General features: G+C 52.3%; 1 protein-coding gene across 3 annotated transcripts in view; it reads right to left on the reverse strand.

Annotated features, from left to right (window-relative positions):
• The window catches only part of Capn5 (calpain 5), a 64,396-nt gene that overhangs the window by 35,079 nt on the left and 16,170 nt on the right, over positions 1–13,147 (reverse strand). For all 3 annotated transcript variants that reach the window (XM_004656251.2, XM_045145785.1, XM_045145786.1), the window contains exon 3: positions 307–438. In XM_004656251.2, coding sequence (XP_004656308.1) covers positions 307–438 — 132 coding nt within the window. The remainder of the gene's footprint in view (positions 1–306; positions 439–13,147) is intronic.

A 13,147-nucleotide genomic window follows, 5' to 3' on the forward strand; every position in this document is an offset into this window, starting at 1 on the left:
CAAAATGAGGTCCGGATGACAACTGGTCCAGCTTACACAGAAGTCACTAGCAGGGGCTTCCCGAGTGACGCTACTCTTATCTCCACGCTGAAAATGATGCGGGCGGTGTGCACACAGTGCACACACTCATCTAGGACACCAGCCTCCAACAGTGGGGAAACAAGGCATCAGAATCCCACTGGGAGCTACGCAGACACCCAGCACCACCCTGGGGATGCTCAGCAAACACATGCAGGAAGGCAAGCCTACCAAGCCCCACCGCGGGCCGCACTGACACCCCCTGCAGCCACCTGACCCAGGTCTTACCTTTTGCCAGAGTGACTCACGGGAGGCAAGCGACGAGCAGGCGGCCACAAACCAGCAGTTGCCCACCTGGCCCTGGTGTAGGTCATGGGAGCTGATGCCATCCACAAAGAGGCGGGGGTCCTCACAGATGTCCTGCAGACAGCGTAGGGAGAAGGTGAGAGTCCAAGGACATAGGCAAAGGCAGGTAAGGGACCAGCTCCTCCCCTCCCCCACGGAGATTGGCCTGCCCCCACTTTGTAGCTCAGGTGGGGGAACCTGGCCAATTGCTAGCCAAATCCAGCTTCCACCAGTTCCTGCATAGGCCACATCTCCCTTCCTTGCCTAGAGAGCTCTTCCACCAAGAATGTGTGGGTGCCAGGAATAGATGGTAAGACCCTATTGCTGAAGACTCCACATACTTGGCTGCAAGGCCACTGAGAAATCCTGCTGGAACTGAGCTGAAAACCTCCTCCATGTAGACCAGCTGACAGAAAGCTAGAAGAAGCCCTTCTACATGCAGTTCAATGGGAGAAAGAGATACCACCAGTGAAGATACTCAACAGTGGACACTGCAAGCCATATAATTGGCCAGCCAGCCCAAATGAGCCAACAAGTGCAATAGTGGCACATCTGTCATGGTGGAAACCAACTGCCCTCTAATTGGACTGGAGGCCTGCTCCAAGGGAGGGAATACATCCCTGATACAGAAAACTTAAAACAGGGGTAGTCATGAGCCCTAAGGGTATAACATCTGCTGATGTCTGGATAAATGTATATACTATGCTTATCAAATTGCCCAGTAAGCACTTCTCTTAATATTCATACCCTTATATTAATGCTACTCTCACTTTGGGTAGAGAATCTTCTTTCTTTTCAGATGGCAGTGACCCTGGGACAACTCCAAAGGTATCACAGTGCTGGAAAGAAGTGACTGGAGTACTGGGTAACATCTTGATCACACCTTCCAAGGCTCAGGGTCTAATGCGGAAGAGGTGGCAGAAAGAATATAATAGCCGAAGGAAGGGTAGGACTCCTTACAATGTGTTCCTTCCAGACGTAAAATGGCCTCGATATCCATGACCTCATAGTGCCTGACACTACCTACACAAGACCATCATAAGTGGAGGAAAAGATCATGACATCAAAATAAAAGAGAGACTGATTGAGATGGGGAGGGGATATGATGGAGAATGGAATTTCAAAGGGGAAAGTGGGGGGAGGGAAGGTATTACCATGGGATATTTTTTTATAATCATGGAAAATGTTAATAAAAATTAAGAATAACAAAGGGAAAGTGTGGGGGGGGAGGGAGGATACTACCATGGGATATTTTTTATAATCATGGAAAATGTTAATAAAAATTATAAAAAGAAAAAAAACATTAAGTTAAAAAAAAATAAATAAAATGCAAAAAAAATTGAGAATAAAAAAGAATGTGTGGGTGAACAAAGGTTGTAGAAGGATGTCAGGGAGCTGAACTGGGCTACCACCTTCCTTTTTAACAATTTATTTATTTACGGCTAGAGGAATGGCTTAGCAGTTAAGGCACTTGCCTACAAAGCCAAAGGACCTAGGTTCGATCCCACAGGACCCACGAAAGCCAGATGCACAAGGTGGCTCATGTGTCTGGAGTTCATTTGCGGTGGCTAGAGGCCCTGGCATACCCATTCTCTTCTCTCTCTCTCTCTCTCTCTCTCTCTTTCTCTCTCTCTCACACACACACACACAAATAAATAAGATAAAATATTAAAAATAATTTATTTATTTGCAAAGAGAGGAGGGGAGGACTTGTGAGATAGCTCAATGGTAAAGACCTTGTCTACCCTATGCAAGGTCCTAGGTTCTAGTCTTAGTGCCACAAGAAAAGGGAGGTTAAGAGGAATGGAGAGAAAGAGGGAGAATGGGTCCTCCAAGGCCTCCAGCCACCGCAAACTCCAGATGCATGCACGACTTTGTGCATCGGGCTTTATGTGGGTCCTGGGGAACGGAGCCTGGGCCGTTAGGCTTTTCAGGAAAGCACCTTAACCGGTGAGCCATTTCTCCAGCACTGGCCCCCACCACCTTCTCCTTGAGCTCATGACCCTCCCTAAAATCAGCTGGGGGCCACAGTCAGGCAAAGATGGAGGGACAAGCTAAACCACAAAATAGCCCAGGACAAGCATGGAGGGAGGGCGGAAGAGTGACTGGCCAGGCTCCTGTCCTCTGGGTTCCTCCTCAAGCCATCGGAGGAGTACGCAGCTGCTACTCTATTCTACGGATGAGCAACAGAGGTGCAGAGCCGGACAGCAACTTATGAAAGGCACACAGCACACAGATGTCCACAGTGACGTGGGCCATGCTCAGGTAAGCACCAGCAGGAAAAGGCTCATGTCGTCCCGAAGCCCTCAGGCTCTGCCCTTCCTACGTCCTGGAAGTCTCCTGCCTTGCCTGCCTGGGGAGGGAGAGCCAGAAAGAAGGGTGGCCTATATAGAGAGCCACCTGGCCCTTGTCAGCCCCACCCAGGAGGGTGGCCTGGGTTCCCCATCTCTCCATGCTTTAGGGTTGCCCTTAAAGGCCCCCCTCCAGGTAGTGTTGTGGAGTGGCAGGAATACAGCTTTGGCCTTAGCCCAAGGAGACACAGTCTGAGAGCACAGCTCTATCACAAGGGCTGACGTACCGTCCAGGCCAGAGCCTGGCTCAGCCCGGAAGAGCAACTGGTAGACATTCGCGCCTCCTCCATAAGCTCTAACGTGCCATGTGGACCACGCTGCTTCGGGGCTGGGTGCACACGCCCTCCTTCCTCCAGCAGTCCCAACCCTAGGCTCTCCTCCTTTCCACCAGCACCTCACTGCCCGGAGCCAAGAGGGGGTGACGGCTCCCTAAGGTGACAGTGTAGGGCAGGAGGTACTGGCATGTGACTTGATGACCCAGGTATACTGCTGGCACCACAAACCATGTCCTCTGTGGCCCTGAGAGCTGGGTACCCTGCGCATTCCACAGATGGGAGGCTGGATACCATGCCTGTGGTACGGCTGTTCCTCCAGGGCTGACATGACCGTCTCCATCTTGAGGCTGAGCAGCTGTGATGCCTCGGGAGACTGGGCCTATTCACCTCCCCTTGTAGACTATATGAGAGGGAAATGACAGATTGCAGTGGGCTACCTGGAGGTGTAGCTGCCCCTACGTTGTCCATGAGACCCCCCAATACACTCAGTGGTTTGTAATGGGGTGCTAGGAGTCCAGGAAAGTCCCTGAACCCCAAACCCTGGGTTCATTTCTAATTTTTAAAAAAATTTTATTTATTTTTTTGAGAGAGCGAGAGAAGGAAAGAGGCACACAGAGAGAAAGAGAGAGAGAGAGAGAGAGAGAATGGGCATGCCAGGACCTCCAGCTACTAAAAAGGAACTCCAGACGTATGTGCCACCTTGTGCATCTGGCTTACGTGGGACCTGGGGAACTGAACTGAGGTCCTTTGGCTTTGCAGACAACTGTCCTAACTGCTAAGCCATCTCTCCAGCCCCATTTCTAATTTTACTCAAAGAACTGAATAAAAAAGAAAACTGAGAAAGATAATTATCAAATTATTATATTTTTTGAGGGAAACACAGAGCCAAGGAAAGACACCCATGGGGTCAGAGATCCCATGTAGAAGGCCTGGGAAAACCGCAGAAAGAAAAGAGAGCAAAGGAAGGTCAAGGAGTTCCTGCTTGTGGGGAGCTGGAGGGGATGAAGGAGCCCATGTGGAGAGGAAGGGCTAGCCTCCCCACCCCTCCTGCTGGGCCTCGGCTGGCTTGGCCCAGACCCAGCCCAGGGAAAAACTCACCCACAGCTGGAAGTTCCTAAAGGGTCAGAGAGCCTGCCTTCTCCTTGCAAAGGTATTTATAACCTTATTGTGGTGGACTGTCTTCTGGCTCAGCTGAACCAGAGGGACAGCTGGTTGGTTAGGGCTAGGGGCTGTCTCAGGAAGATGCTAGCCCAGTTGAAATACAATGAAAGCCTTCCCTCCCCTTTGGGGTCCTGGTTGTTTGTGGAAAAACAGTTCTAGGGAACTAGGCAAGATATAAGAAATCAAGCCGGGCGTGGTGGCGCATGCCTTTAATCCCAACACTTGGGAGGCAGAGGTAGGAGGATCGCTGTGAGTTCGAGGCCACCCTGAGACTCCTTAGTGAATTCCAGGTCAGGCTGGGCTAGAGTGAGACCCTACCTCAAAAAACCAAAAAAAAAAAAAAAAAAAGATATAAGAAATCAGATCATCTCTGATATCTAGCAAGTGCAAGCTTTCCTGCCTTGTGTACCTTCAGGGGTCCAGTCACCCTAACTGTACCCATCTCTCAGGTTTGCCAAGACAATCTAGGACAGAATCCTCTTTGGTCTGTCTGTGACCTTTCTGAAGGAAATAAACATTTCCATTACATCTCCCACAAAAATATTCATGTAACGACTGACAAGTCACACAGGAAGTTCATAGGACCAAAGATGAACCAGGGTGGAGCACCAGCAAGGAAAATTCCAGGGTGGCTGTCTTCCTCATTCTCCTATCTGTGGTGACCCGTTACACAGCCCCTGCTGTGGGTGATAAGCTGAGCTGTCTGACCAGAGGCAACATCAGAGTGGAACATCTGCAGGGGAAATCCCAGGGTGGCAGTCTTCCTCTCTGGGCATGGGGTGGTATGCCTCTTGTTGTATGGAGTTTGCCATGTGGGTACAAGAATACCTCCAAAATTTCCAACGGGGGCTGGAGAGATGGCTTAGCAGTTAGGGCGTTTGACTTCACAGCCATAGGACCAAGGTTCAATTCCCCAGGGCCCACGTAAGCCAGATGCACAAGGCGGTGCAGAAATGCATCTATAGTTTGTATGCAGCAGCTAGATGCCCTGGTACACCCATTCTCTCTTTCTCTCATAAATAATTTTTTAAAAAAAATTTCCAATAGACTGGAAAACCTATTGTAATCTCTGAAAGTAGTTCATATGGAACAGGATTTTAAGAAAGTTATACTGGCAGTTGTGTGGCCTGGGCTATGGGTGACGGGTGATGAGACATGGAGCTGAGGCTGTGCGGTCCACACAGAAGGAAGGGGCTTGCTAGTCTAAGGGATGAGAAAGAAGAGCCAAATGCTGTACTTGGGAACCTCTGAAAGGCTTTAATGCGGAAACAATAGTTCACCAGAGGAGAGAAAACAGGAAGGTGTAGGTGATCTCCACTGGACCCCCCTGTTGTGGACACACAAGATCTCTTGGGGGAGGAGCCGCCCTCATCACTTCATTAATAGTGGGCCAATTGTGCCATCAGGCGAGGGCCAGACCTGAACAGCTGGAGGACCCACAAGGAAGTGTAGGTTTGTTGGTTCCCTACTAAGGTGAGGAACACTTTGGCTTTTGTGGAAGCTGAAGTCAAGTGTACCTTGAGTCGCGTCATCCCCTGAAGACACAGGGGGCAACGGCTGGATATGGAAATAGAACGGTGCTGATTGAAAAGGGCTGGGCAAGTATGCCTCCTCCCACCAAAGTTCACTACCGTGCACATTTCTGCACTGTCCTCCTCTCCCCAGAAAATATTGGGGCTCAGGGCTGGATAGATGCTGGGACATACCTCGTATACCCCCATTGGAAAGTTTCTCTGAGAGTGTAACTTGTAAAGGCAGTCAGTCACATGGGGCAAAATGGGAGCCTGTAAGGTTGAGAGACTATTAACCCAGCCCCAAACCCCTTCGGTAGCCAGGTGTGACAGGTAAGGAAGCCAGGAGAATGACTGCAGATTACAGAGAACTGAATAAGTGGGGTGCCATTCCAACATTGCTCTTTTGACAAAATAACAACAAAAGAGATGTCTTTCCCCTTCCACTAATTGAAACCTTGCTACTGCTGGTTTCCAGTATCCCTCCCCCAAAGCTGCTGAGCCCCAGGATCAATCTGCATTTGCTTGGAACAGCAGTAGATCTGAGATCCTACCCATCCGCTGTACAAAGAGTTCATTACATTATGCTACCCCCCAGGTATCCCAAAGATTTAGAAATGTGTCTCAAAGTTGTGCAAGGGCAGCTAAAGCGTAGGAATGAGGGCTGGAGAGATGACTTAGTGGTCAAGGCATTTGCCTGCAAAGCCTAAGGACCCATGTTCGATCTCTCTCCAGATCCCCTTTAAGCCAGACTCACAAAGGTGAAGCAGGTGCAAGTCTGCACATGCCCACTAGGAGGCGCAAGCATCTGGGGTTCAATTTCAGTGGCTGAGGCCCTAGCATGCCAATTCTCTCTCTCTCTCTCTCTCTCTCTCTCTAAAAAAAGAGTGGGAAGATATTTATGCTCTGCCACTGAGACCACTGAGATCCTGGACTCCTTCAAAGGCCCAGGAATCTCATGCTGGAGGAAGGCAAAGGCTGGAGCCTGGAGGAACTTCATTCCCATGAAGAGATTTCACACAGTTCTGACAACTTGTCAAATCACCTCCCAGGAGAGGATGGAGATGATGATGATGGTTTGTTTTTTTTAATCATGATGATGATGGACTGAGCACCACATTCCCATCCGCTCTGCTGAGCTACGCAAACCTCTTATCCTCCCTGTCTGCACCTCAACTTAGGGCCGTGAATATGGGCGTGGCTGGTAGGTGGGGAGGAACGACTGTTACTGGATCAGTGTGTTCCTCTACCCGATGTGGCCACAATGAATGCATATCATTTTTGTGTGTTTAACTATTATTTTGGTTCTTTAATTGAACTATAAAGGACAGGTGGCAAAACCTGGCCTGGGGGCTGGAGAGATGGCTCAGCAGTTAAAGGTGCTTGCTTACAAAACCCAATGGCCCAGGTTCAATTCCTCAGGACCCACATAAAGGCAGATGCAGCGAGTGGCACATGTACCTGGAGTTTGTTTGCAATGGCAGGAGGCCCTGGTGTGCCCATTCTCTCTCTCTCTCTCACTGTCTGATTCTTTCTGCCTCTTTCTCTTGAATAAATAATATATATTATTTAATTAATATATACCATATATTATTTATATATTATATATAATTATTAATTAATATGTTATTATATGTAGTACATATACATACATATATAAATAGATATTTATTTATTTAAAGAAAGTGGCCTGTTAGGGCTGCCAGAACCAAGGCTCTGACCGTAACGACTCCAATAAAGGTGAGCCACCTCCTCACCCAAACCTGAGATTCTGATGGCCACTATAAAGAAGTAAATATACTGAAATGAGACATCCAGGTGGTGTCATCACCCATACTTTTGTAAGTAACTCAGTAAACTCACTGGGCCACCAAGCTGAACTTGGGCACGATCCTCTGGTCAGTTGGTGTCCACTCTATCTCCCCTGGAAAAGCCACAACCACGAGCGAGCCGTGCCGCTGGGAAGGAAGGAGGCCCCCCTGCCTGCGCTGGCCTCACAGAGCAGCGGCAGCGCTTCTGCAAGCAGCCAGCAGGGGGCAGCAGAACCAGCAACTTCCTGCTCCCTCTTACTGGCTGTGCAAACTTGGGTGAGTGGCTCAACTTCTCTGTACTTCTTTACAAATGAGATAGGCTGTTATCTTCGCAGGGCTAAATAAGACCTCCACAGATGGTGGTGTAGTACTCTCTGCAGGGGGACAAATGGATCTCAGTACTATGGCTGAGGTTCCTCTGCCTAGAAAAACCAGCATTCCAGGGCCAGGGGAAGGACAGGCTAGCCAGACTCCCCCCAAGGGCAGAAGCAGTTCCTGAGACCTGACCCTTCCTGCTAACTAGGAACCCAAGACCATGCTGCGCAGTGGCTTCCACAGGGCACAAGCGCGGGTCCTACGACCACAGGTCAAGGGAAACCCAGCAAGATGGCTGGCATCTTGTCCCCAAGGCCTTCACTCAGGAAGCCCAGGCCGAAAGCCCATCCCTGCTGGGCCCCAATTGCCTTATCTCTCAGCAGGCTGCACCCAGCCCAGCTTCCCAGCCATGGGGAGCAGGGACTTAGCTTATGCGGCTGAGGCCACACAGGGAGACAGGATGGGGGTCTTCAGGTGTGGAGGACCCCAGCTGTGGTACACCATGAGAGAGCATCACCATCTGGTGTCAGCAGGACTGAGGAGGGGAGGGGACACCAAGGTCTTCAGTCAGCACCCTGTGATAGACAGGACGGCCCCACTCCAGAAGAGGCTGACCAAGGGAGAAGTGACTTAGGGCAAGGGCAAGCAAGTAGACTCTGCCCCCCACTGCAGAGCTGTCCCCGTCTGGCCCTGCCCCCACCCCCCAGAACGGGGTTCTGGCCTGATGCTTCCCAAATCCTTGAAAAGAAACACGGGAGACAGAGGTAGAACTCCAGAGTCAGGCTTCTGGGTTCCTCTTCCGGGTCACTAGGTCAGGTATAGAGTGCCTGTGTTCCTGCTGCCTTGATAACAGGGTCACCAGCTCTAACACAGGTAAGGTTGGTAGCACCCAGAATTCAGTGGGCATCTTAGGGCATCACAGAAATAGCTCCAAGGACCCCTGCTGGTGGCCAGGCACCATGTGGAAACTTGTAGCCCTTTCACGGATGAGAAAGGCACAGAGAGGGAAGGTCACTTGTCCAGGGACACCAGGAAGAGGGCGACAGAGGCTCAAACTCAGGCCGGCTGGTCCACGGCCTCTAGGTGGGCTAGGTGATGTGGATGACAAAAGCTACTCTTCCCTTTCCTGCCCCCGTACCTGTCCTTCACTGGGCTGAGGGGTCTCTTCATGGCAACGAGACCAAGAGGATAGGGGAAGTCCGGCCTCTTGTCCACCCACCAGAGGTTTTCAAAACCAGTGTTTGTCTTCGATCTTTCTTTCCTGGGTCACTGACTGGCCACAGAATGAGTCAGGGATGGTCCCAACCCACGGCAGGACACTGGAAAAAGGAAGCCAGAGCCCTTCGCGTGAGCACAGAGGGGACAGCAAGCGTCCAGAGGGACCAGGAAGACGAGACCTTCAGAGTAGCCATGGGCAGGAGGCTCACGAGAGGCATGAGGACCCCGAATGCCCCCAGAGAAGAAGAATGGGATCCAGCCACAGCCTGGAGAAATGCTGCACCAGATACAGATACACAAGCGCATGCACACACAGGCACACACACACACGCGCGCGCACACACACACCCACTCACCCACGTGTGCATCTGCCTCCGCCCGGCCTCCTGTGCACCTGTCCAACCAGCTTTGTAACAGTGTGGACAGGGCACACCTAAAAAGTACTTTTCAGGAAATCCGCTTTCCTGGCTTTTCTTCTGTCTTTTCCTATCAATTGCAACGCTTCTACAAGCAAGGGCAGAGAGATGGAATTTTTCTCTCCTCAGTTCTGGTCAAAACTGAACAAACTCATTTCCTCTGCCAGTTCCTGTTTCCTGGTTTTGGTTGTTCATTAAGGCTGAGAGCAAGGGACCTGGGATTCTGTTAACAGCTTTCCCTCCAGGGGGGCCCTGCCTCCTCCAGCCTGTGAGCCCTTTGCCCAGGAGGTGTGGCAAGCTGGGGACAGGGGCTGCAGAGAGGGTTGTGTTGAGAGGAAGGACAATGTGGCCCTGAACTGACCAGTCACCCTGAAGGCAGAGATGACCCACTCTTCTGGGCAACATAACTCCAGGGCACAACATTCTGAACCTTCAGTCACCTTGTCCTGGGAGACCAGCTGGTCCTCATCGGGCGCAACCTAAGCCACCACCCTCTTGGCTCAACAGGAAATTCAGGTTTCCAGGACGGGCACACAGCCAAGGAAGGCAGTAGGCAGCGTTCATGCACCCATGCACAGGGCACACCTGTGGGGCCACTCCCCTCCTACTGTTCCCCCGCCCCCATTTATGCACCTTCCCCTAGTCCCCTCCTGAACAAACAGAAGGTCACAGAAGGAATGAATACTGCACCTGATCTCTACTGGGGACGGAGAGAAAGGCAGGGAGTCAGCAGAGCACGGCCCGCCCCTCGGTACGCAGCTCACCTCCCTCCCCCGTCACTTGCCATGGGGTCCTTGTTGCTTCTCTCTCCTCTAAATGCCCCGGGCCTTTTCCTGGTGCTCCAAGCACCTGGCTGCAAGACTGGTGGGTCAGCCCTGGGCAGAGTAAAAACCCTGGGTGGGGGCGCCCAGTGGTCAGCCTGCTGGGAGGTCAGCACCTGCTCCAAGAACTACCAGAGGAGGCAGAAATGCCAGGAGGAATTCCACAGTTAACGTCTTCTCAGAGCCCCCACCTATCATTCCACCGAGAACCACCCGCCCCCCAGACCGATGTCCAGGTCTGGGGAAGGCAGAGGGTTGGGTGGGGGTTAGGCCTTCAAGATGGCTGACACCCTCACTTCAGGCCAGGGCTGAGAGTCAGAAGTGGCTCCTGTCCACAGCCCTGGGGCCACCCATGCCTCCCTCACCCCTCCCTCCCTGGCAACGAGTGGGGGACAGTGATGCAGGCTGGCAGATGTTCACCACACTCAAAGAAACAAGACAAGCAGGAGCCTAGTGACCACCAAAGAGAGCAAGACCTGGTGCCACCTGCAGGCTGGATGTAAGGGTAACCAGCCCAGACAGCCTCGAAGAATGGCAAGGATGTGGGCAAGGCAAGGGGAAAAGAAACCTGTCACCGCCTCCAAATGCCTGTCACCTTACTTCTAGAAACCATGCTCAGCAAGAATTACTCTCCCCACTTATATATGAGGAACCTGTGGCCCATGGAGGAGAAGCAACTTGCTCAAGACCACATCTCATCTCAGGAAGGCAGAAGTCAGGCTGGCACCAAGTCTATCTGGCTCAAAAAAAAAAAAAAAAATCAGGCTCTTCATAACTATTTGGGAAGAGCTGGGCGTGGTGGCACACGCTTTTAACCCCAGCACTCGGGAGGCAGAGGTAGGAAGATCATCGCTGTGAGTTCAAGGCCACCCTGAGACTACAGAGTGAAATCCAGATCAGCCTGGGCTAGAGTGGGACCTAACCTCTAAAAAATAAAAGAAAATAATAAATATCTGGAAAGAAAGGGACACTGGGGTCTAGGAAGCAGTTAGCTGATAGGGCGGATGGCTAGAAAAAATGGAGGCTGAGGGAGTGGGAAGCAGGGAAGCTGGTGTGCTGGGAGGCTGATAAGCTAAGAGGCATGGAGACAGGCTAAGAACAATCTCTAAGAACAGGGAGGCCACCACAGTGATCAACCTAGACTGGAGTTCTTGGAAGTCGGGTAAAAGTGAGGAAGGGCAACCTTGGACTATAGGAAAATGGCTGCTGCTTGGTTTATAAACAGTCCCTCAAGTTCCAAGGCCCAGGAAGTAGGACTCCATAGACACACAGCTACCTCGAGCCAGTTGTACCCTATGGCCAGAGGCCGAGCGGCTGGGAGTTAATAGTCCAGGGCTCGATCACCCCTGACCAAGGCTGGCTCCACATCCCCCCACTGCAGACCTTAGCCTACAAACATGATTAAGTCCACAAGCTCGTCACCACCATGGACTCACCCCTCACCCCACAGAATAAAGCTCAAGTCTCCATATGCCCCTAACCAAGAACTTACCTGCCATCCTGCTGACCCTCTCTGACATGCCCTCCGTGCCAACCCCAGCCGCTACCACGGCCTCCCAGCCGAGGCAGGCAGCTCCGCCCCCATCGTCAGTGAAGACTAGGAAAGGCAGCTGGGTAAGTGCCAGGGAGGGAAGGCGATGTGCAGGACTCTGGAACCCAGGGAAAAGGGCTCTTCAGAGGAGGTCACACAGCCGCCAGCCTGCCAAGGCTATGCCTCGGGGCCTTGGGCATCATAAGGCCCTTTCTAGAGCTATGGGCCACAGTCACAACCCCACAATTGTGGGCCACAGCCAAGGGCAGGGAAGGGGTCAGAAGGAGCCCAGGTGTCCACCCCTCCTCCTTGTGGACTGGCCTCACAAAGGTCCCTTGAGGCTGCCTCGTCCCCCACACCTTGACAAAGGCGTGGGAGAGTCTGACATCCCAGCGGCGACCCAGGGAAGCGAGGCAGGGTCAGAGGCTGTCCCACAGCCAAGGGACTGAGGCCAAGGGACCCGGACCCTTGCAGTAGGATACCGGGGAGAAGCTACAGATGACCCCACAAGGCTGGCCTTCTGCTCCCAGTGGCCAAGCAGCCCACCGGGGTTCCTTTGCTCTCTTAGCCTCAGTTTCCCTCCTCATCAAGAGTCCCAGCCCTCAGCAAGGTAGAGTTGGCAGGAAGGAAGAGATTGGACGACTACCCTAGAAGCCCAAGCACCAAATGCCACTTTCCCCAAGTATGCAGGGACCACAGCACCTGTAAAATGCCAATCTGACCGTCACATGCAGCTGAAAGCAGGACCTCACAGGATCCTGGGGGACCTCAGAGCTGGCATATCGGCCGGGACACAGACCTGTGGGCCAGGAAGGTGGGGCCTCACCCTGCCTGCCCTTGGTGGCCCACGGGAGCCTGATGCCCAGGTCTGTCAGTCTCTGATTGGCACCTTCCCCGGAGACCTCACCCTCCCCATGCAGCCTGGGGTGCTTTGTCTGAGAACGAGGTGGGGAGCCACAGCTTCCTTCCTACCCAGGTGACCCAGCAGAGCATGGTCTCCCACACTAAAGTCCCCTTTGGGGTGACCGACTCTCAGCGTCACCAGCACGGCCAGCCTGGGGCACAGCCTGGGCCAGTGTCCTCCAATAGTCTCTCGTTAGGTCTCAGGGACCCTCACTTCGCAGGGACCCCTCCACAGCCCACCCTCACATGACAGAGCCAGAGAGAGGGTTAGCACATCAGGCTGGGCAGCAGGAGAGGCTGTCAGCGCTTTGGGTGCAGGCACGGAATGCCTGCTGTTCTGGTCCTCATGGTACGACTGATTCTGACCACTGTCACTGCTAGTTAGTTACAACACGTACTTCCATGGGCACAGGAAGTGACTCCCCAAATCACTACCGTAATCAGGAAGGTCAACTCCTTGCACTTGAGCCT

This window comes from Jaculus jaculus, chromosome 3, assembly GCF_020740685.1.
Source record: "Jaculus jaculus isolate mJacJac1 chromosome 3, mJacJac1.mat.Y.cur, whole genome shotgun sequence".
Lineage (NCBI taxonomy): Eukaryota > Metazoa > Chordata > Mammalia > Rodentia > Dipodidae > Jaculus > Jaculus jaculus.